Raw genomic sequence first — 25,105 nt, forward strand, 5'->3', positions numbered from 1 at the left:
AAGGTACCAACAACACCAACTATACATAACAAGACAACTCTTCCAAAGCTCAAAGATACCAACAACACAACCATGTTGACCTCAAACTAACCAACAACATGCATGCGACCATCTCCTAGCCCCCTTAAAAGACACGGTTACGTCCCCATAACCAAACATACCTGATAAAAAAGGTGAGGAAAACGGTCTCTTATAGACTCCTCTAGTTCCCATGTGGCCTCTTCCACATTGTGATTAGACCAAAGTACCTTTAGTAGAACGGTCTCACCATTCCTTGTCTTGCGCACTTTACGGTCTAAGATATCCTTAGGAACTTCGGCATAAGTTAGAAACTCATCTAACTCTATGTTCTCCACCTCAAGCACATGTGATGGATTACTCACATACTTCCAAAGCTGCAAAACATGAAACACGTTGTGGACCCGATCAAGCGATGGTGGTAAAGCTAGCCTATAAGCTACTTCACCTACGCGGCTTAAAATCTCATAAGGACCGATGAACTTCTAACTTAACTTCCCTTTCTTGCCAAATATCATCATCCCTCGCTTAGGTGACACTTTCAAAAGGACCTTGTCACCTACCACGAATTCAATGTCCATGCGGTGCAAATCCGCGTAACTCTTTTGGCGATCTTGAGCTGCTTTCATCTTTTGCCGAATCATGCGAACATGCTCAATCATGTCCTGCACCATCTGTGGCCCTGAAACCACAGCTTCAGCACTATCATCCTAACATACCGGACTCCTGCACTTCCTGCCATACAAAGCCACAAAAGATGACATCCCAATGCTGGTGTGATAGCTGTTGTTGTTTGAAAACTCGACCAAGTACAACTTATCTTCCCAACTCCTACCAAACTCCAAGGCACAAGCCCTCAACATATCCTCTAAAGTTTTGATAGTCCTCTCAGTGTGACCATCTGTCGCAGGATGAAAAGCTGTACTCATCTTCAAGGTAGTTCCCATCAAGTCCTGTAACTCTTTCCAAAACCGTGATATGAACCTCGCATCTCGATCTGACACTATATCCTTTGGTACCCCATATAACCGAACCTCATGCTTCTTATATCCTAAAGCTAGCTGCATCTTATATCCTAAACCACTTTGTTAAACGGTAAACAATCACCCAAATCATATTGTTACGTTGCCGAGTCCTCGGTAACCCACGATGAAGTTTATAGAGATCGACTCCTAATTCCACTCCGGTACCTCAAGAGACTTAATCTTACCCTGTGGTCTTCGTTCTTCACCCTTTACTCTTTGACAAGTCAAACACTTAGCCACAAACTCCGCCACATCTTTCTTCATGTTAGGCCACCAAAATGTTTTCTTTAAGTCCTTGTAGATCTTGTCACCTCCTGGATTAACTGAATAAGGAGTGCAATGACCCTCCCTTATGATCAACTTCTTCAAGTCCACGTCACTAGGTACACACCATCTTCCATCAAAATGAACACCCCCATCTGTGTGGATAGAAAACCTTGAAACTGTGCCACTCTCTACCCTTGACTTCCACTCTTGAATCGTGGGATTAAGTTCCTGTTTTCTCTTTATGTCATCATACAAGTCCTGTCCGATAGTCAAGTCTCCAATCGCATCCCCTTTCCGAATCATATGGATCCCCATCTTAGACATCTCATCCCTCAGCTTCATCAAAGTCATAGTTGTACAAAACGAATGTACACTCGTCCTGCTAAAAGCATCTGCCGCCACATTGGCTTTACCTTCGTGATAGATGATCTCCATGTCATAGTCCCCAATCAACACCATCCACCGTCTCTGTCACATGTTCAGCTCTTTCTGCATGTATATATACTTTAAGATCTTATGGTCTGAAAACACCTTAAAGGTTTCTCCATAAAGGTAGTCCCTCCAAATCTTTAAAGTAAAAACAACTACGCCTAGTTTCAAATCGTGAGTAGGATAGTTCTCCTCATACGGTTTCAGCTGCCTCGACGCATACGCGATAACCTTCCCATTCTGCATCAACACACAACCCAAACCATTCTTTGAAGCATCGGTGTATACTTCAAAGTTCTCCCTTCCCTCAGGCAAAGCTAGAACAGGAGATGTGGTCAAACGCTCCTTCAAAACTTGGAACGCCATTTCACAACTCTCATCCCAACGAAATCAAGTCTCTTTCCTCATCAAGGCTGTCATAGGTCTGGCGATCTTAGAAACGTCTTTCATGAACCTCCTGTAGTAACCAGCTAAACCCAAGAAACTCCGAATCTGAGCTACATTATATGGTGCTTCCCACTTAGTCACTGCCTCAATCTTACTAGGATCCACCGACACACCCTCTTTTGATATCACATGGCCCATAAAAGCCACTTTCTCCAACCAAAACTCGTACTTAGATAACTTGGCATACAACTGGTTATCTCGCAAAGTCTGTAGTACTAACCTCAGATGCTCCTCGTGATCCTCCTTAGTCTTAGAGTAGACCAAGATGTCATCAATAAAGACGACCACAAACCTATCCAAGAACGGGCTGAAAATCTGGTTCATAAGATCCATGAAAACTGCCGGTGCATTATTCAACCCAAAAGGCATCACCACGTACTCATAGTGACAATATATATCGTGACCGAAAAGCTGTCTTAGGTATATCCTCATCTTCTATCCTCAACTGATGATAAACCGACCTCAAATCGATCTTAGAAAACACTTCTGCGCCACTCAGTTGGTAAAAAAGATCATCAATCCTTGGCAAAGGATACCTATTCTTCATCGTGACATGATTCAACTCTCTGTAGTCGATGCATAGCCTCATACTCCCGTCTTTCTTTTTCACAAACAAAACTGGTGCACCCAAGGTGATACACTAGGTCAAATATACCCCTTGCCTAACAACTAATCCAGCTGCTTCTTCAACTCTTCTAACTCTTTAGGCCCCATCCGGTACGATGTATTAGATATTGGTCTCGTCCCCGGTTTGAGCTCAACACTAAAGTCAATTTCCCTCTTAGGAGGTAACCCCGGTATCTCATCTGGAAAAACATCATCAAACTCCCCAACTACTGGTATGTCAGCTGGTGACGGCTCCTCCACACGCATATCCTTCATATGGCAGAGGATTAAGGGACACTTCTTCCTCAAACATGACTTAAAGGTCATTACCGCGATCAACTTCACCTTAGACTTTACTATGAACCCCCTATAAGATACCTTGACCCCCTTAGGCTCCTTTAAATACACTCTCTTTTGTCGACAATCTATCTTAGCATCATACTTGCCCAACCAGTCCATCCCAACGATAACCTCAAACCCATCCATAGGAAACTTTAACAAGTTGACCGGTGAGTCTACTTCCCCCACTACTATAGATATATCCCTCTACAGCTTAGAACATGACACTGACTCTCCTGAAGGTATAAAAACATTATCTTTCACTAGTTCATATTCTCCCAAACCCATAGTTATGGCATGACTCCTAGACACAAAAGAGTGGGTTGCCCCCGAATCAAACAGAACAAAAGATGGCGTATTATGAACAAGAAAGGTACCGGTAACAACGTGAGCATCATTCTCCGCTTTCTGCTTGCCTATCATAAAGAGCTTCCCACTGCTTTTCTGACCTCCACCCTGAACCTTGGTAGCCAAAGTAGTCGGCTTGGCTGTTGAGTTCTGTGTTACACTGTTCTTTGGACGCTGATAGAATCCTCCATTATTGCGGTTGCAGCAGCCATTGTTGTTCTTCTGCCCTCCGCGATTACTCCATGACCCAAATGGCCTGTTGGTAGCAAAGCTCTAGCTTAGAGCATGTGAAAAGTTCCCCTGATATGTCCCTGGAAAACCCCCTCCTCCTCTAGCACTAGTACACTCATGCCTCTTATGACCCACTCCGCCACAACTGAAGTAGGTAAGATTGGAGTTATCACTAGTACTCCAGCCGCCTCCTCTTCCCCAAGCTCGAGATCCCCCAGCATAACTAGATCCTCCAGAAAAGGCCCTAGCCTGATTGTGATTGCCCCTCTTATGACCCGTTTGCTTACCACTTTCACTCTCCGCCTTTCTTTTCTTAGCATTCCTTTCCTTAGCCTCCTTGGCCAAGTCCACTAGCCTCTCAGAGTGCCCTGCTTTTGCATATACCTCTTTCATATCTGTGAGAACCCCAGCTGGTATTCTATCCATGATATTTGGTGCCAACCCCTCTCAAAGCAAAGAGCCAACTCCGTTGACCCATCCGTATATCCTCCGCATATCGCGACAACTCTATAAACCGATGATAATACTCTGTGACGGTCATATCATCATCCATGTAAATGGAATCGAACTCAGCTCTCAACTTGTGGCGAATGTGCTCTGGCACAAAGTATTCTCTCAGAGAGCTCTTGAAGCATGCCCATAAATAGCATCCTATACCTAGTCCTTATAGTATGCCCGAGCATCCTCCCTCACGTTCTGCCACCAAACTCCAGCCTCATCCCTTAGGTAGAACACAGCTTGTTCAACCATCATATCAGCCGAACACTTCACAACCTCTAGCAGAATCTCCATCTCACGGTGCCAATTATCAAGCAGCTTTGGCTCACCGGTGCCCTCATAAGTAGAGGGGTGGAAGCGAGAAATAGTGGTGCTCAGCTGAGATGCATCCATCGGTTTCTCACCTCCTCTACCCACGTTCTTGAGTGCCTCCATGTGCGCATCTTGTTACTCAATCATTCTGGACACCTCATCAAGACACATCTCAGTAGCTTGGATGTATGCAGCTGACCTCTTTGGCGGCATTTTGAGCTTATATGACCAAGAAAACGTAAGCGCATAGCCTACGCCTCAAAATAAACAAATCACCTGCCAAAGAAGGACTCGGCCGAGTACTATGAGATACTCGGTCGAGTAAGGACTACTCGGTCGAGTACTGAGACTACTCGGCCGAGTATCCTACTCCAGTAGCTGACCTCGCCAAAACACATAAAACATACTCGGTCGAGTAAACAGGGTACTCGGTCGAGTGCCCCTCCTACACGGCTGAGTGATCACAACCAGAAGTTACTGTTTTAAACTCACAAACCAACACTAGATCGAGTGCTTGGTTACTCGACCGAGTATCCCCTGCTTGGTCGAGTACCCACCATGCTCGGTCGAATCATGCCAAAAACAAGTTATACCTCAACGAAAAAACGTACATGACCATATGTATGCTACTTCTAAACATGTTACTACCCTCCAAAAGCCAATTAATAACATATATAACCATGTCAAACATCACAATGCTCAATATATGTAATTATTCTCTTTTTCCATCCAACAATTTCACAAAGAACACATATATGTATATTTAACACACATTGCTTCAACATATAACGATTCCCAAGACACCCCCATGGTGACCGGCTCAAAGTTGTAAGGGCCCAAATGCGACTTAAGAACGTCTCCCAATCCTTTGCGGTAGCTCCAAAGAACTTCTACCCGGGTTCATTTTAATTAGACTCCCTATGTTCATTTGGTTCATTGGTTTTAGGTTCCAAAATCGTCGCTCTTATATCACTTTGTAACACCCCCATATACCAAATTGCCTTACCAAGGACCACCCTAGCATATAAAGGTTCTACTATCTTGGTTACCCGAGGTAGGTATATCAAAAGTAACCTTTCAAGAAAAATTATTAAAGTATAAACTTTAGCGATTACACCGTCTCAAGAAAAACCAAATTAAAGTATATAAATCTCAATACATTAAAACCAAAGTATCTAAACTCGTAATAGCGAAAGCTAGACTCAAAATGCTGACATCCCCATCCTTGTCCCCGCAGCTAAAAGCACTCATCACCTGTCACAATCTACTCACCATCCCCGAATGGATCACCACAGTTTTACAAAACACAACGAGGTCAGTCTACTGAATAATCAAGATAAGTTAATCGCAAAGAAACAACCAAAGAAAATAACTGAACAACCATTCTCCAACTCCAATTATATCGAATATACGGCTACACACTTAAGTGTGTAACCCTGCCAGATTACTAGCCGCAACAGGTAATCCTCACCACCAGTGGGGGACTGAAGCCATGCCCACCTATGCCGCGCTCATCGCAATGACCAATAACCCATGTCCATTAATGTGTCCTCCTTTGTGATGGGAACCACAATGTTCAAATCAAGAGCGTAAAGTCATTCTCGAAAATGACTCCACATAGTCGAGGATGGACCTCGCAAACATAAACAAATAACAACAATTCCAACAACCAAGAAAGACAATTCCAATTACGATATCCATCATGCCATCAACACAATAATTCATCTTAAATCAATTAAACAGACAACTGAGTAGGGAAACCCTAACTTAGCACTAATCCGAATACGAGTCTACAGCGGAAGCTAGAAACGCTCTTCTACAAATTCTTCACCTAACAATAACAATAACAATCTAATCACAAACATGCAATTACCCTTTTCCCAATTTCCAACACTAGGGTAAAACCCTAAAAGACAATACTAAACCAATGATACGGAACTAGACATTTACCGACGAAACTGATGCGAGAGAGAGAGAGAGAGGGAGAGAGAGAGAGAGAGAGAGAGAGAGAGAGAGAGAGAGAGAGAGAGAGAGAGAGAGAGAGAGAGAGAGAGAGAGATGAACAAAGACTTACGAACAATAAAAGACCTTGGGAGTGATTAAGGATGGTTAGAGAACGTAGGATGTAATTAGGTTTTGGTAAAAATGAAAAGTAAAACTGTAAAACACGATTTATAACCTTTAATCATCCTTAACCAAACCGCAGAAATAAATCCTGTCAGACCGGTTACTTGGTCGAGTACTGAGAGTACTCGGCCGAGTATTACATTACTCGGCCGAGTGTTCCTGGACAGTAGCCTGACCAAAAAACACACGACAATTTACTCGACCGAGTTAGCCCTATTTGGCCGAGTAACAAGACCCAGAAAATCGTGGTATTACAAAAGCTAGGACCGAGTTAGCCCTATTTGGCCGGGGTAATCTCTGATCTGAAAGATGTCTATGCGAGAGGAGGCCGGGCACGCCGATAGGTTGGTTGAGATGGCCAAGGAGGCCCAGGAAAAAGGAAGCTGAGAAGAGGAAGGTTGAGAGTGAGGGTGGCAACCAGTCAGGCCCAAGAGGGGTAACTACAACCAAGCTAGAACTTTTTCAGGAGCGTCTAGCTATCGTGGGGGATCTCGTGCATGGGGATGAGGCGGCCGGAGTACTAGTGAGAACTCCACTCTGCAATCCTTCAACTTTGGTGGGACATGCCATAAACGGTATGAGTGTACGAGCACTGTAAAGGGAGGATGAGGCTTTCCAAGATCGTATCAAGGGATACTCGCAAAATCCAAGCTAGAGTTTGGCAAGTAACAGACCAGCTGGGTCGTGGAACAACCAAGGAGGCTAAGGCAACAACCATGGCAGCTACTACCGCAACAATGGAGGGTCTTATCAGCATCCAAACAATAGTGTGACTCAGAACTCAACGGATAAGCCTACTATATCGGCGACCACAGTTCAGGAAGGAGGTTCATGATGGGCAAGCAGGAGGTTGAGGAGGATGCACATGTGGTCACCAACACTTTTCTTGTTAATAATACACCGACTTTTGTTTTGTTTGATTCAGGGGCAACCCATTCATTTGTGTCTAGGGGTCATGCCTTATCTATGGGTTTGGGGGAGTATGAGTTGGTAAAATATAAAGTGTTTATATCGTCTGGAGAGTCAGTGTCTTGTAACAAGTTATATAAAGGGGTGTCTATGGTGGTTGGGCAAGTGGATTTACCAGTTAACTTGCTTGAGTTTCTTATGGATGGGTTTGAGGTTATAGTTGGGATGGATTGGTTGGGTAAGTATGGGGCCAAGATAGACTGTCGTCAAAACAAAGTGTCTTTAAAGGTGCCTAAAGGAGTCAAGGTGTTATATAGGGGATTTGTTGTAAAGCCAAAGATGAAGTTGACTGTAGTGATGACTTTAAAGTCATGTTTGAGGAAGAGGTGTCCTTTGATCCTTTGCCAAGTGAGGGATACTCGGGTAAATGAGCCATCATCAGCAGAGATACGAGTGGTTAGTGAGTTTTGTGATGTCTTTCCGGAGGAGATACCAGGGTTACTTCTTAAGAGGGATATTGACTTCAGTGTTGAACTTAAACTGGAGACGAGACCTATATCTAAGGCTCTATACCATATGGGACCAAAGGAATTGGAAGAGTTAAAAAAACAGCTGAACGAGTTGTTGGATAAGGGATACATTCGACCTAGTGTATTGCTTTGGGGTGCACCAGTTATATTTGTGAAGAAAAAAGACGGTAGTATAAGGTTGTGCATTGATTACTGAGGGCTAAAGCATGTTACCATGAAGAATAGGTATCCTTTGTCGAGGATTGATGATCTTTTTGATCAGTTGAGTGGAGCTGGGGTGTTCTCCAAGATTGATATGAGATCGGGTTATCACCAGCTGAGGATTGCAGATAAGGATATTCCTAAGACAGCTTTTCGATCGCGGTATAGTCACTATGTGTATGTGATGGTAGCTTTCGGGTTGACTAATGCACTGGCAGTGTTCATGGATCTTATGAACATAATCTTCAATCCGTTTCTAGATAGGGTTGTGGTGGTTTTCATTGATGACATCTTGGTCTATTCTTAGACTAAGGAAGAATACGAGGAGCATCTGAGGTTGGTACTGCAAACCTTGCGTGATAATTAGTTATATGCAAAGTTATCCAAGTGTGAGTTCTGGTTGAAAAGAGTGGCTTTTTTGGGGCACGTGATTTTAAAAGATGGTGTGTTGGTGGATCCTAGTAAGATTTAGGCAGTGTCAAACTGGGAAGCACCGAAGAATGTTGCTGAGATCCGGAGTTTCTTGGGTTTAGCTGGATATTACAGGAGGTTCGTGAAGGGTTTCTCTAAGATCGCTAGACCTATGACAGCTTTGATGGGGAAAGAAACTAGATTTCGTTGAGATGAGAGTTGTGAGACGACATTCCAAACATTAAAGGAGCGTTTGAATATAGCTCTCGTTCTAGCCTTACCCGAGGGAAGTGATAACTTTGAGGTTTATACTGATGCTTCGAAGAATGGGTTGGGTTATGTTTTGATGCAGAATGGGAAGGTCATTGCCTAAGCTTTAAGGCAGTTAAAGCCGTATAAGGAAAACTATCCTACTCTTGATTTGGAGCTGGGAGGAGTTGTATTTGCTTTAAATATTTGGAGGCACTATCTGTACGGGGCAACCTTTAAAGTGTTTTCAGATCATAAGAGTTTGAAGTACATCTACACTCAGAAAGAGTTGAATATGCGTCAGAGACGATGGATGGAGGTGATTGGGGACTATGATATGGAGATCATCTATCATGAGGGGAAGGCTAATGTGGCTGCAGATGCTTTGAGTAGAAAGAGTGTGCATTTGCTATGCACTGCCTTGTCACTGAGGAAACTGAGGGATGAGATGACTAAGATGGGGATTCATATGATTTGCAAAGGACATGCCATCAGTGATTTGACTATCGAGTCTGAACTTTATGATGACATAAAAAGGAAACAGGAACTTGATCCTAAGATTCAGGAATGGAAGACAAAGGTAGGAGATGGTACAGTTTCGAGATTTTCTATCCATAGAGATGGGAGTGTTCACTTCACTAGGAGGTGGTATATGCCTAGTGACGTTGACTTGAAGAAGTTGATCATGACGGAGGCTCATTGCACTCCTTATTCGGTACATCCGGGTGGTGACAAGCTCTATAAGTACTTTAAGAAGACGTTTTGGTGGCCCGGTTTAAAGAAAGATGTCATAGAATTCGTGGCTAGGTGTTTGACTTACCAGAGGGTAAAGAGAGAACAGCGGAGACCACAAGGTAAGATTCAGTCACTTGAGGTACTGGAATGGAAATAGGAATCGATTTTTATGGATTTCATCGTGGTGTTACCGAGGACTCAGCAGGGTAACAATATGATTTGGGTTATTGTCGACCGTTTGACAAAGTCAGCACATTTTATTCCAATAAAAGATACTTGGAGTAAGATTCAGTTGGCTCTGGGATACAGAAAGCGTGTGGTATGCTTACACGGGGTACCAAATGATATAGTGTCGGATAGAGATGCGAGGTTTATATCACGGTTTTGGCAAGAGTTACAGGAATTGATGGGAACTACCTTAAAGATGAGTACGTCATTTCATCCTGCGACAGATGGTCAAACAGAGAGGACTATCAAGACTTTAGAGGACATGTTGCGAGCTTGTGCGATGGAATTTGGTGGAAGTTGGGAGGATAGACTGGATCTGATAGAGTTTTCATACAACAACCGCTATCACACGAGCATTGCGATTGCACCTTTTGAGGCGTTGTACGAGTGGAAGTGTAGGGGTCCAGTGTGTTGGGATGATAGCACTGAAGGTGTGGTTTTGGGACCAGAGATGGTACAAGATATTGTTGAGCAAGTGCACTTCATTCGACAAAAGATGAAAGCATCCCCAAGATCGGTAAAAGAGTTATGCGGGTTTGCATCAAAGAGACATTGAGTTTGCAGTGGGTGACAAGGTTCTCTTGAAAGTGTCACCTATGCGGGGTGCTATGAGGTTTGTCAAGAGAGGGAAGTAGAGTCATAAATTCATAGGTCAACTTATGAGATTTTGGCTCGGGTAGGTGAAGTGGCATATCGGCTAGGTTTACCACCATCTCTTGATCGGGTGCACAATGTGTTGCATGTGTCACAACTTCGAAAATATGTGAGTGATCCGTCACATGTGCTTGAAGTTGAGAATATCAAGTTAGATGAAGCTCTAACTTATGCGAAGGTTCTAAAAGAGATATTGGATCGTAAGGTACACAAGACAAGGAATGGTGAAAACGTCTTGCTTAAGGTACTATGGTCTAATCACAATGTAGAGGAAGCCACTTGGGAGCCGAAGGAGGCTATAAGGGAACGCTACCCACACCTTTTTGAGCAGGTATATTTGGTTACTGGGTCATAACCGTTGTCTTTTTTGGGGAGTAGGAGATGGTCGCATGTGTGTTTTGGGGTAGTTTTGAGGTCGGTATGGTTGCATTTCGGTTTGTGGGAACAATAGTTGGTTATAGTTGAGTTTATTAGTGTTGGAGTTAAGTAGTTTGGTTTTTGCATGTTGTTTTTGTAATACTACGGATTTCCTAAGCCCTTAGTCGGCCTAGTAAGGGACGTTGTGTATTCAGGGTGGCTCACTTCCCAGGAATACTCGGCTGAGTATGTGGAATACTCGACCGTGTAGAGTGTACTCGGTCGAGTATACTCAGTACTCGACCGAGTATCCGGTCTGACGGGTGTTTTTTCCGCGGTTTGATTTGGAGATCATTAGAATTATATAAAACGCGTTAATCAGTTTCTAATTACACTTTTACAAAACCTAAACACTCAACGACACTCTAATCCTCTCAAAATCTCTCCCTGGTGTGTGTGTGATCGTTCGCAAGGTCTTTCATCCTTTGTTCTACCATCGATATGTCCTTGTTTTCCCCTAATTCTTTGATTAATCTTTTAGGGTTTGATTGAATTGCGAACTGGGAAAATGAGGGTTTTGCATATGGTGATTGTTGTTTATGTGATTGTGTTAGGTGGAGACTTCGTAGAGGAGCCGTTCTAGATTGCCTTACTTGTATCTCTTGCAGTTGTGCTAAGGTAGGGTTTCCCTACTCAGTTCCTGTTTAATTGATTTGAGATTGTATTGTATTGTGTACGATTGATTGTCTGCTGATCTTCGTGGGAGTGTTGGTGTTGGTGTTGGTGTGATGTTTGTGTTGTGATGATTGTGGTGGAGTCACTTTCAGGAGTGGCTTCACACCCTTGTTCGCCCTCCGTGGAACCCGTCACGGGAGGGGATGTGCACATTAAGGGACAGGGATTTCGCTCATTGATGAGTGGGGCTTAGGTGAGGATTAGCTGCGGTCCCTCACTGGCAGTGAGGATTACCTATTGCGATGGGTAATCTGGCAGGGCAATACACTTTGGTGTGTAGTCAGTTACTGTGTGAGATCAGGAGACCGGAGGAGGGTGATGATCAGCTGGTTAGCTTTTGTATTTGTCTTGCTTTGATTATTCAGTAACTGACCCCGTTGTTGTTTTATAAAATCTGTGGTGATCCATTCGGGGATGGTAAGCAGATTATGACAGGTGATGCAGTTCTTTAGCTATGGGACAGTTATGGGGAGTCTTCACTAGAGTCTAGCTTCCGCCGCCAAGAGTTTTAGTTTGCATTCTTTGTAGTTGTTAGACATTTCACAGTTGCACTTTGGTTTTGGTTTTGGAGAACATGTAAACTTTAATCTTTTATACTTTAATAAATGTGTTTTGGATTGTTAACTTTGGTATACTAACCTCGGGCAACCGAGATAGTAACAACCTTTCATGCTGGGGTAGTCCTTGGTAAGGTACCTTGGTATGAGGGCGTGTTACAAAGTGGTATCAGAGTGACGATTCTGGCACCTAAAACTAATGAACCCAATGAACTTAGGGAGTCTAAATAAAATGAACCCGGGGAGAGTTGTTTGGAGCTACCGCAAAGACTTGGGAGACGTCTCGAAGTCGCACTAAGGCCCTTACGATCTTAAGCCGGTCACATGGGGGGGGGAATGTTGTATGTTGAGTCAATGTGTGTGCAGTACTTGAAAATCTGAATGGTTGAATGATATGATAGAGAAAGCGGAATGCGATAGTATGTGAAAGATGTGTTGAATTGTCGATATTAGATCTCTAGAATGGAATATGTTGGCATGTTAGATGTTTATTATGTGGCTTTCAAAGGATAGTGACATATTATAAGTATCTTTTTGGTAGAAAGGCATGTGTAGAATATGATTACGGCTACTTGTAGCTCGTTTTTGGCCAGACTCGGCCGAGCAGGGCAGGTACTCAACTGAGTAGGGGGCACTCAGCTGAGTAATCAAGTACTCGATCGAGTGTTGTTTGGGGTGCGTTTAACAGTAGCTTCTAGTTATGTCAGCTAGACCGAGTATTGAGCATACTCAACCGAGTGGAGCATACTCGACCGAGTATTACCCATACTCGACCAAGTATGTTCTCTGGGTTTGTGACGTTGGCTTCTGGAGTGGACAAATCGAGCGAGTACTGGAGGTACTCGACCGAGTAGTCCATACTCGACCGAGTATGTCACCATGCTCGGCCGAGTGCTTCTTTGGCGGAGGGTTATGTTTATTTTGAGCCGTAGGCTTTTATACTTACGTTTCCTTGCTTTTTATCAGCTCAAAATGCCGCCAAAGAGGTCAGCCGCGTATATCCAAGAAACTGAGATGTCCACGGATAAGGTAGCTCGTATGATCGAGCAACAGGATGCACTCCTTGAATCTCTTAAGAATGTGGGTAAGGGGGCTGAGAAACCAGTGGATGCTACCCACCTGAGCACTATCATCGCCCGTTTCAACCCATCAACTTACGAGGGCGTCGGGGAACTAAAGATGCTCGATAACTGGCACCATGAGATGGAGAGTCTCCTTTAAGTGTTGAAGTGTCCGCCAGAGTTAGCTGTTGAGCAGGTAGTGTACTACCTAAGGGGTGAGGCTGCGGTGTGGTGGAAAAATAACAAGGAAGATGCCAGAGCTTACTACCAGAGTGAGGGACTCGGTGCTATACCGTGGTCGAGATTGAAGAGCGCTATGAGCGAACAGTTTGTGCCGGAACATATCCGTCACAAATTGAGATCCGAGTTTGATTCTTACACCATGACTGATGACATGACGGTCACTGATTACTATCACCGGTTCCTCGAGTTATCTCGCTATGCCGAAGACATGCAGCTAGGGCAAAGGGGTTTGGCTCTTCATTTTGAGAGGGGGTTGGCACCCAAGATCATGAACCGGTTACCAGCTGGGGTTATCACTGATCTGAAAGATGAGTACTTGAGGGCTGGACAAGCAGAGAGGTTGGTGGATCTATCCAAGGAAGCTACAGAGAGAACCGCTGTTGAGAAGAGGAAAGCAGAGAGTGGGAGTAGCAACCAGTCGGGTAACAAGAAGGAAAACATTGGTCAGTCAAGGGCTTTTTCAGGGGGAGTTGTGTTCTCTGGAGGGTCGCGAGCATGGGGTAGGGGTGGTGGACAGAGTGTTAGTGACAACTCCAACCTTACTTGTTTCAACTGTGGTGGCATAGGCCACAAGAAGTATGACTGTACTAGTGCCCGAGGTGGAGGAGCCTCAGGGGCTTATCAGGGAAGTGTCTCACAGGGTCCGGGTCAGAGTTTTGCTAGCAACAGGCAATCTGGGTCGTGGGGTAACCGTGGAGGGCAGAATAACAATGGCGGTTTTAACCGCAACAGTGGAGGATCGTCCCAGCGCCCAAAAAACAGTGTGACTCAAAACTCGGCAGCTAAGCCAAGTACTTATAACACCTCAGTCCAGGGTGGAGGTCAGAAAAGCAGCGGGAAGCTCTTCATGATGGGCAAGCAGGAAGCTGAGAATAATGCTCATATGGTTACCGGTACCTTTCTTGTTCATAATGCACTGTCTTTTGTTTGACTCTGGGGCAACACACTCTTTTGTGAGTAGAGGACATGCTTTGTCTATAGGTTTGGGGGAGTTTGAGCTTGTAAAAGATAGTGTGTTTATACCATCTGGGGAGTCGGTGTCTTTTGTCAAGTTGTATAGGGATGTGTCCATGTTGGTTGGAGGGGTAGACTTGCCAGTCAACTTGCTAGAGTTTCCTATGGATGGGTTTGAGGTCATCGTCGGGATGGATTGGTTGGGTAAGTATGATGCTAAGATATATTGCCGACAGAAGAAAGTGTCTTTAAAGGGTCCTAAGGGTATATGGGTGTCTTATAAGGGGTTTGTTGTGAAACCTAAGTGTAAGTTCATCGCGGTAATGACCTTAAAGTTATGTTTGAGGAAGAAGTGTCCCTTGATTCTTTGCCAAGTGAGAGATCAACGGGCGGAGCAGCCGATAACGTCTGATATACATGTGTTGGGAGAGTTTAGTGATGTCTTTCCAGATGAAAGACTAGGGTTACCACCCAAGAGGGAATCGACTTCAATGTGGAGCTTAAACCGGGAACAAGTCCTATATCCAAAGCACCATGCCGTATGGAACCTAAAAAACTGGAGGAGTTGAAGAAACAGCTGCATGATCTGTTGGACAAGGGGTATATCCGGCCTTGTGTGTCACCTTGGGGAGCACCAGTGTTGTTTGTCAAGAAGAAAGATGGGAGTATGAGGTTATGCATCGACTATAGGGAGCTGAACTGTGTCACGGTGAATAACAAGTATCCTTTGCTTAGGATTGATGATCTGTTTGACCAGCTGAGTGGTGCTGGGGTGTTCTCTAAGATCGATTTGAGGTCAGGTTATCACCAGTTGAGGATAGTAGACGAGGATGTTCATAAGACAACTTTCCGGTCTCGTTATGGTCCCTATAAGTATATAGTGATGCCTTTTGGTTTGACGAATGCACCAACAGCTTTCATGCAACTGATGAACTGGGTCTTTAGTCCATTCTTGGACAAGTTTGTGGTTGTCTTCATTGATGACATCTTAGTCTACTCTAAGACTAAGGAAGAGCATGAGGAGCACTAGAGACTAGTTTTGCAGATCTTGCGAGACAATCAACTGTATGCCAAGCTATCCAAGTGTGAGTTCTGGTTAGAGGAGGTGGCTTTTATGGGTCATGTGATATCAAAAAAGGGTGTGTCCGTGGATCCTAGCAAGATGATACCGTCGTTAGGTGCCAAAAATAAATACCTAGATACTACTAACAGAATTCAGTGGTAAGTAGGGTCGATCTCCACAGGGAGGCGGTCACTATCTACTTGTCAACTCGGTCTGTCTAAGGTCACAATTGGGGATTTTTTAATTTGATTTTTTAAACTACTGGAAGTCAAAGGGTAAGAGAAATAAAGTAAGAGGAGTAAAGGAAGAAAATGATAGATGTGATCAGATAAAAGAGAGTATGTCAGGATTTCGGTTCACCTTGGCAATTTATCGAATCAGTTCCAAATAGCCTAGACAATCTACTGTGAGAAGGATACAGGAAAGGTCCTTCCGGTCCACTTTCTATCCTAGATTTCCTCTAACTTAACTTCCATCCTCAGTAGGGTAGTCTACTGTTCATTAACAAAACTAAACCTATCACGGGATAAAAATCCCGAGTATAATAGCTAAATTCTCGATCGAGGAATTTTATATCACTTGATCGAGCAAATCCAAGCTAAAACCTCTCGATCGAGTACTTTAGGTACTCGATCGAACACTTATCAAAAAGGCCCCATTCGATCGAGTAGAAAAAGGAGTCGATCGATCACAATTGTACTCGATCGAGTACTTTCCAGCGCACAATTCCTGCTTGGCGCACTGAATTTCACATGGCTGCCATTTCTTCGTTACTTGGGTAGACAGGGCATTTACACTGGCGTTGGAAAGATAAGAGGACAAGATTTCATCTCCAATTGGAATCACCTAAAAATCAGTTGTAGAACTTGAGATATGGCTCTTCAAAGTAGGCACAAGCAATTTGAAGTTCTTCCTTTGCTCGCCTAGCTAACTTACTTTTTTGCACATCTCAAAATAGTAGTCTTAAGGCTCCAACTCAACTCATCTCCTAAATGCATGCATAAGGACATGTTTTAGGCTTGATTATGCTCCTTTCCGGTTCATACATGTAAATAATAAAAGAGAAACCAAAGTAGACAATTCGGGGGACCTTTGTAGCTAAACACTACACAAAATGCATTGAAATGCGTGCAAATAAAGTACAAAATACCTATATAAAATGCACGCATCAAATCTCCCCAAACCAAACCTTTGCTTGTCCCCAAGAAAACTATATGCAAAACTAATGGAACGGAAAAAGAAAGGTAAGAGCTAGCTATAACTTGTCTACTTGAACCAATTTAATGCAAGAGAAATCAACAGTTACAGCTACAACGGTCAACACACAAACGAGTTATAAGATATCCATAAATAAAGCTGACCTATCGACCTTACAAGACCAACAAAATATGACTCTCATGTGATCACTCTTCTCTCATGAAGCAAAGGGTGAATTATATATGTATAAGAGAGAAAGAGAAACAATCACTCACCTAAACTGCAACCTACATAACATGCATGCAACAAAAATGATAGACGATTCAAGTACTACACATACATTCCAACCAACAATGTCCATCACAGCTGAGGGCTTACAAATGATATGGGAAAGTCAGGTTCAGGTGAAAAAAGGCAAAACAAATTATGGAAATGTGAAGGTAAAGCGTCAACCTAGTTCCTAAACAAGGTCAAATAAGACCATCCGAATCTCAACTGACTGTAAAAAAACTACAAGTGCCTTTCATTGGCACACAACTCACTGTCCAAATACACTATCTCCTCAAAAATATATGAATAAAACGGAGGAGGGAGACCGTCAAAAGATAAAAATAAGCACATACGGTCTCTTATTTCTCAACTAACTCAAAATTTGTTTTTCGATTTTTTTCTTTCTTTTTCCTTCTGCTCACGTGTAACTCAATCTTTTTTCATTTCTTTTCATTTCTTTTTCTTTTTCATACGTGTTCTTTTTTTTCATTTTCACGTTTTTTTCTTTGTCATCCCTTCTCATTTTTCTACCAACTCCAATCAATTGGACAACCGAGCCAAACTCGCAACATGGATATATACCACAAGAAGTCACACTAAACTAGTTTGACTGGGCAGGCTAAATTTTGGGTGTAGCTAATGGGTAAAAAAGGCTATATTTGGCTTAAGTGGAGCTAAATGGGTGAAAAATTAAAGAAAGGGAATTTTGCAAGCCCCTCCCTCCATGTGACACCGACCACAAACCTGAATGTATGCAATTAACAAGAAATCGAATTTCATAAATGTGAAAAAGTGATGAACATGCTATGCAAGGAGTACTACTCTCAATTCCTATGTAAACCGGTCATGAATGTCACCAGTTATATGGCTCTAAATCTCAGAAATTGTAAAGTAGGTTGCCAAATTATCAGGTCAAGTCTACACAATCAGTTAAATTTGAAGAAAAAACTCGTAGATATGCGTATGACTCAGCTAATAACTATCAATTAGATGCAAGGCTTAAATAAAAATGGCAAGTTAAAGTGCAATTTTATAACGGAAATCTACCGTTCCGACCCAACCTATATGCAAAAATAAACGTGAATTTTTTTTTGATTTTGTGTTTTTTTTTTTTGGAAAAATAAAGAACAATGCATACGGAAATTAAACGTGATAACAGGAATGCAGTAAGAACAACATGCAGACACAGATATGGATGCATAACCTCCCCAAACCAAACCGTACAATGCCCTCATTGTACTCAAAAATGAGGAAAGGAAATGCAAACTAAAATATAGAGAGTGGAGATGCGGAAAACTCACAAATATACGCGAAGTAGGGACCTCCCCAAACCACCCAACAACATGGGAGGTCACTAAATAGCTCCAGAATAGCTTCAAAGGAAGCGAATCCAAACAAAACCATTCGATCGAAGAAGCAAAGAGGCCTCGATCGAATTGTCATTATCTGTGGTTACTCGATCGAGAATTCGATCAATAGAGGTAAACACTCGATCGAGTAATATAGTACTCGATCAAGAGCTCTCTATTGTGCATACTCTTGGGCGGTAGTATGACACCTGCAAAGATGCAAATACAACCACATATATCACAGAAGACCAAGTCTAAATTGTTCCGCATAGTCTATGGTTCGAAGACCAATTATTACACAGAACTTAAATGTAAAACAGCTGAAAATTTAAACTCCGGGTTGTCTCCCGGGCAGCGCTAGTTTCAGACAGGTCCTAGCTTGACAACTTTTCTTCATCCAGCTGCTCCAGTTAGTCATAATAAAAGCAATGCAAAGCCCTTAGCATTAGATAATGAATATGCGCATGTGCTACACAAGAGCATAAGTACCACTAAAATAAAGTTGGAGCATGTAAAAGCAATCTAAAGTACAGTCTCAACTTGACAAATTTTCGATGACAAATACGGTGAAACATTATCAAACTATTTGACCAACTGGGAGGGGGTAGAGCATTGAAACATGAAGCATAAGTCAAATGAGGTAGTGTACTATTTATACAAATAAAAATATAATTATTGTTAATTACCTGAGGTTGGTCGCTCCTAACGTTGGAATCATTGATAAAAGAATACATTACCTCTTCCGTGCTAGGAACGTCTACTGACTCAGCTGCCTTCTCGTTACCCTCCTCGGTGGGTTACATCTTGTAAATCGCAGCCTCCAATGCATCCAGCTCGGCTTTGAAGATAGAGGATTCACCATAACCATTGTCTTCGTTCATATCGTCATCCAAGGCGGACCAAAGTGACATTTCACTGCTCTCCATGGCTAAAATACTCGATCGAGCAAAGACAGAACTCGATCGAGAGGTTTCTTCACACTGTTTATTCGATCGAACAAAGCAGGGCATTGATCGAGGTCCTCTAATTCAGCACTACTCGATTGAACAGTGTGGGGTGTTCGATCGAGGTCTTCCTCATACAAACCTTTCGATCGAGTGGGCAGCTCTGCTCGATCGACTTCCTCCTCATATAATTCACTCGATCGAGTAAAGTGAGCTGTTCGATCGAGTGTGTTATGCTGCACCGTGGTGAAGTGTTTAAGAAAAGCTTCATCTTCATTATCACCTTCAACTTCCGAGTCGTACATGTCTTCTGTTGGGAAATGTGTCCTCAACAATAGTGCGATCACATGATTTAAATATCATTATTAAATCTCATTTTAAAGAATACAATTGGGAAGTATTTTTACTGTCAACTGGTCAACATATATCGGTAATGATTGGCTGACTAGAGTTTGACATTACTGTCGTGCGACGGTGGTGATCAGTTGACCCCCTAGGTCATACCTATAGGGCAACACTCTTAATTGTTCATTTAATTAATCGTATAATGTTACGAGTTAATTAAATTACTTGAAAATTGACGGACGATTTTGGAAGTAAAATTTACGTATCATTACTCAGATGAAATTATTGTTTAAGGAAACAATTAAATTTGAATGAATTATTATAAATACGATTTATAAATTGGTGAAATATTTTGGTACAAGTAATTGTGAATTACTAAGTCGGTTTTTGTATATGACGTATTTTTATTAATACGTTGATTTTTAATATGTTAAAAATACATGACAAATTTATGTTACATATGACATGTGACATATTGACAATTGACAAAAATAAAATGGATTTCATGTTATCCATTTGGACCGAAATATTGGACATAATTAACATATTCTTATAATGTTAATTAGAGTAGTGGAAGATGTAATCATTCTTTTTACAACTAGGCATGCATACCTAGTGCTTCTTGTGGAAGAGCACCTAGCCCATGCATTGGCCTTCCTCTTCCTCCCAACCGGTTTTGACCTAGAAAAGAACAAGGGTTCTTTTGCTTATTTTTGATTATGATTCACCATATGAATGTGTGGTGAAATTTATTTATTCATTAATCTCATAAAACTAAGTTTTAGAAAGAGAAATTAATCTTCCATCTCCTCTCTCTCCCAACCGGTTTTGGGAGCCAAAAACCAAATATTTTTGGGTCATTTTTCTTATAAAATTAATATTACCTAGTATACATAATATTGATTTTAATTAAGAGTAAGCCTTGGGTATAAATCCTTGGGAGAGATCCTACACTTGGATCTTTGTTCATCCATAAGGAAAGCTCAAGAACAAAAGAAAAGGAGATTTCTTTTGTGCCCATTTGAACCGAAATCATCCAATGTAAGAACATGATTTCTCCTCTATTTTACTCACTTAAACCCATGTTTAATTTTACGACAAATTAAATCATAACATATATGAATATGTAAGTATTTAAATCTACTTTTCCTTCATCTTCATCATCAATAGACAACTCAGGTCTTTCAAGTAAAAGACTGGTGACGGGAATAATAGCATAAACCGTCTCTGAGTCTCTAGAATCCAACTCGGTAGCTAATTGAGCTACTTGAGATTTAAGTAACTTGAGGTGGGCTTCCCTTGATTTCCCGGTTTCTTGCATTTGAAGTATAAGTGCTTTCACCATAGACTTCAACTCGGCAGTCTCTTCATTCTTCTCAACGGGAGGAAGAGTTTGTTGTGGCGGGGCCGAGATAAACGGAGGCTTCTGATAGCTTCGTTGCTGAAGCGGATGTGGCGGCACATATGTAATGGAGTGACTAGCTTGTCTATGCTGCTTAAACGCATAGACTTCGTCGCGCCTAATTTTGACACGGTCTTTTCCCGCTAGACAAATAACAGCATTGTGCCCCGCAGCACCACATCTCTCACATAAAACCAGCTGTTGCGCCATAGGATGGGACATAAGTGGAAGATCAAAGGCACTCAAGCCTTCCCTTTTGACGATCTTTTTCCTTGAACTGTCTAGGTAGGACCTTTAGGACCTATCAAAACAGCACTAGAGAAAAAGATGAGAACGGCCTCGAGGAATAAATTCCTCGAGGCTAAAGACAGACAAAAATAACAAGCAAATAAATAGTTGCCTCCCCGACAACGGCGCCAAAATTTGATACCGTCGTCAGGTACCAAAAATAAATACCTAGATACTACTAACAGAAGTCAGCGGTAAGTAGGGTCGATTTCCACAGGGAGGCGGTCACTATCTACTTGTCAACTCAGGCTGTCTAAGGTCACAATTGGGGGTTTTTATATTTGATTTTCTAAACTACTAGAAGTCAAAGGGTAAGAGAAATAAAGTGATAGACGATTCATGTACTACACATAAATTCAAGTACTACACATAAATTCCAACCAACAATGTCCGTCACAGCTGAGGGCTTACAAATGATATGGGAAAGTGAGGTTCAGGTGAGAAAAGGCAAAACAAATTAAGGAAATGTGAAAGTAAAGCGTCGAGCTAGTTTCTGAAGAAGGCCATATAAGACCATCCGAATCTCAACTGACAGTAAAATAAAGTACAAGTGCCCTTCATTGGCACACAACTCACTGTCCAAATACACTATCTCCTCCAAAATATATGAATAAAACGGAGGAGGGAGACCGTCACAAGATAAAAATAAGCACAGACGGTCTCTTATTTCTCAGCTAACTCAAAATTTGTTTTTTGATTTTTTTCTTTCTTTTTCCTTCTGCTCACGTGTAACTCAATCTTTTTTCATTTCATTTCTTTTTCACAAGTGTTCTTTTGTTTCATTTTCACGTTTTTTTTATTTGTCATCCTTCCTCATTTTTCTACCAACTCTAATCAATTGGACAACCGAGCCAAACTCGCAACATGGATATATACCACAAGAAGTCACACTAAACTAGCTTGATTGGGTAGCCTAAATTTTGGGTGTAGCTAATGGGTAAAAAAGGCTATATTTGGCTTAAGTGGAGCTAAATGGGTGAAAAATGAAAGAAATGGAATTTTGCAAGCGCCTCCCTGCATGTGACACCGACCACAAACCTGAATGTATGCATTTGACAAGAAATCGAATTTCATAAATGTGCAAAAGTGATTAACATGCTATGCAAGGAGTACTACTCTCAATTCCTATGTAAATCGGTCATGAATCCCACCAATTATATGGCTCTAAATCTCAGAAATTGTAAAGTAGGTTGCCAAATTATCAGGTCAAGTATACACAATCAGCTAAATTTGAAAAAAAAACTCGTAGATATGCGCATGACTCAGCTAATAACTATCAATTAGATGCAAGTATTAAGTATAAATGACAAGTTAAAGTGCAATTTCATCACGGAAATCTACTGTTCCGACTCAACCTATATGCAAAAATAAACGTGATTTTTTTTTTGATTTTTCGTTTTTTTGGAAAAATAAAGAGCAATGCATACAAAAATTAAACGTGATAACAGGAATGCAGTAATAACAACATGCAGACACAGATATGGATGCATAACCTCCCCAAACCAAACCGTACAATGCCCTCATTGTACTCAAAAATGAGGAAAGGAAATGCAAACTAAAATAAAGAGAGTGGAGATGCGGAAAACTCACAAAAATACGCGAAGTAGGGACCTCCCCAAACCAGCCAGCAACATGGGAGGTCACTAAATAGCTCCAGAATAGCTTCAAAGGAAGCGAATCCAAACAAAAGCACTCGATCGAAGAAGCAAAGAGGCCTCGATCGAATTGTCATTATCTGTGGTTGCTCGATCGAGAATTCGATCAATGGAGGTAAACACTCGATCGAGTAAAATGGTACTCGATCAAGAGCTCTCTATTGTGCGTACTCTTGGGCGGTAGTATGACACCTGCAAAGATCAAAATACAACCACAAATATGACATAAAACCAAGTCTAAATTGTTCCGCATAGTCTACGGTTCGAAGACCAATTATTACACACAAATGAAATGTAAAACAACTAAAAATTTAAACTCCGGGTTGCCTCCTGGACAGCGTTAGTTTCAGACAGGTCCCAGCTTGACCATCTTTTCTTCATCCAGCTGCTCGAGTTAGTCAGAATAAAAGCAATTCAAAGCCCTTAGCATTAGATCATGAATATGCGCATGTGCTACACAAGAGCATAAATAGCACCAAAATAAAGTAGGAGCATGTAAAAGCAATCTAAAGTATAGTCTCAGCCTGACAAATTTTCGATGACAAATATGGTGAAACATTATCAAATTATTTGACCAACTGGGAGGGGGTAGAGCATTGAAACATGAAGTATAAGTCAAATGAGGTAGTGTACTATTTATACAAATAATAATATAATTATCGTTAGTTACCTCAGGTTGGTCGCTCCTAACGTTGGAATCATTGATAAAAGAATACATTACCTCTTCCGTGCTAGGAACGTCTACTGACTCAGTTGCCTTCTCGTTAGCCTCCACGGTGGGTTCTATCCCGTAAATCGCAACCTCTAACGCATCCTGCTCGGCTTTGAAGATGGGGGATTCACCATAACCATTGTCTTCTTTCATATCGTCATCCAAGGCGAACCAAAGTGACGTTTCACTGCTCTCCATGGCTAAACTACTTGATCGAGCAAAGACAAAACTCGATCAAGAGGTTTCTTCACACAGTTTATTCGATCGAACAAAGTAGGGCATTCGATCGAGGTCCTCTAATTCAGCACTACTCGATCGAACAGTGTGGGGCGTTCGATCAAGTTCTTCCTCATACAAACCATTCGATCGAGTGGACAGCTCTGCTCGATCGACTTCCTCCTCATATAATTCACTCGATCGAGTAAAGTGAGTTGTTCGATCGAGTGTGTTTTGCTGCACCGTGGTGAAGTGTTTAAGAAAATCCTCATCTTCATTATCACCTTCAACTTCTGAGTCGTACATGATTCATCATTAATAGACAACTCAGGTCTTTCATGTTAAAGACTAGTGACGGGAATAACAGCATTAACCGTCTCTGAGTCTCTAGAATCCAACTCGGCAACTAATTAAGCTACTTGAGATTTAATTAGCTTGAGGTGAGCTTCCCTTGATTTCTCGGTTTCTTGCATTTGAAGTATAAGTGCTTTCATCATAGACTTCAACTCGGCTGTCTATTTATTCTTCTCAACGGGAGGAAGGGTTTGTTGTTGCGGGGCTGAGATAAACGGAGGCTTCTGATAGCCTCGTTGCTGAAGCGGATGTGGCGGCACATATGTAATGGAGTGACTAGCTTGTCTACGCTGCTTAAAAGAATAGACTTCGTCGCGCCAAATTTTAAAACGGTCGTTTCCCTCTAGACAAATAACAGCATTGTGCCCTGCAGCACCACATCTCTCACATAAAACCACCTGTTGCGCCATAGGATGGGACATAGGTGGAAGATCAAAGGTACTCAAGCCTTCCCATTGACGATCTTTTACCTAGAACTATCTAGGTAGGACCTATCAAAACAGCACTAGAGTAAAAGATGAGAACGGCCTCGAGGAATAAATTCCTCGAGGCTAAAGACAAACAAAAATAACCAGCAAATAAATAGTTGCCTCCCCGGCAACGGCGCCAAAATTTGATACCGTCGTCAAGTACCAAAAATAAATACCTAGATACTACTAACAGAAGTCAGCGGTATGTAGGATCGATCTCTACAGGGAGGCGGTCACTATCTACTTGTCAACTCAGTCTGTCTAAGATCCCAATTAGGGGTTTTTATATTTGATTTTCTAAACTACTGGAAGTCAAAGGGTAAGAGAAATAAAGTAAGAGCATTAAAGGAAGAAAATGATAGATGTGAT

The 25,105-nt window shown here is 42.0% G+C and overlaps 1 protein-coding gene across 1 annotated transcript; it reads left to right on the forward strand.

Annotated features, from left to right (window-relative positions):
- The first annotated feature begins 9,404 nt into the window (after positions 1-9,404).
- Positions 9,405-10,919, forward strand: LOC141628766 (uncharacterized). Its single transcript, XM_074441857.1, has 2 exons — positions 9,405-9,537; positions 10,591-10,919. The coding sequence occupies exons 1-2, from the start codon at positions 9,405-9,407 to the stop codon at positions 10,917-10,919; spliced, it is 462 nt and encodes a 153-aa protein (XP_074297958.1).
- Positions 10,920-25,105: the final 14,186 nt, after the last annotated feature.

This window comes from Silene latifolia, chromosome Y, assembly GCF_048544455.1.
Source record: "Silene latifolia isolate original U9 population chromosome Y, ASM4854445v1, whole genome shotgun sequence".
NCBI classification, from domain to species: domain Eukaryota; kingdom Viridiplantae; phylum Streptophyta; class Magnoliopsida; order Caryophyllales; family Caryophyllaceae; genus Silene; species Silene latifolia.

What these genes read in the sequence shown, in the direction of transcription:
- LOC141628766 (XM_074441857.1), top strand. Translation starts at nt 9,405, where the DNA reads ATGGGGATTCATATGATTTGCAAAGGACATGCCATCAGTGATTTGACT. An exon ending in GAAGACAAAGGTAGGAGATG is followed by an intron (nt 9,538 to 10,590) that starts GTACAGTTTCGA and finishes TGGCTCGGGTAG; the next exon opens with GTGAAGTGGCATATCGGCTA.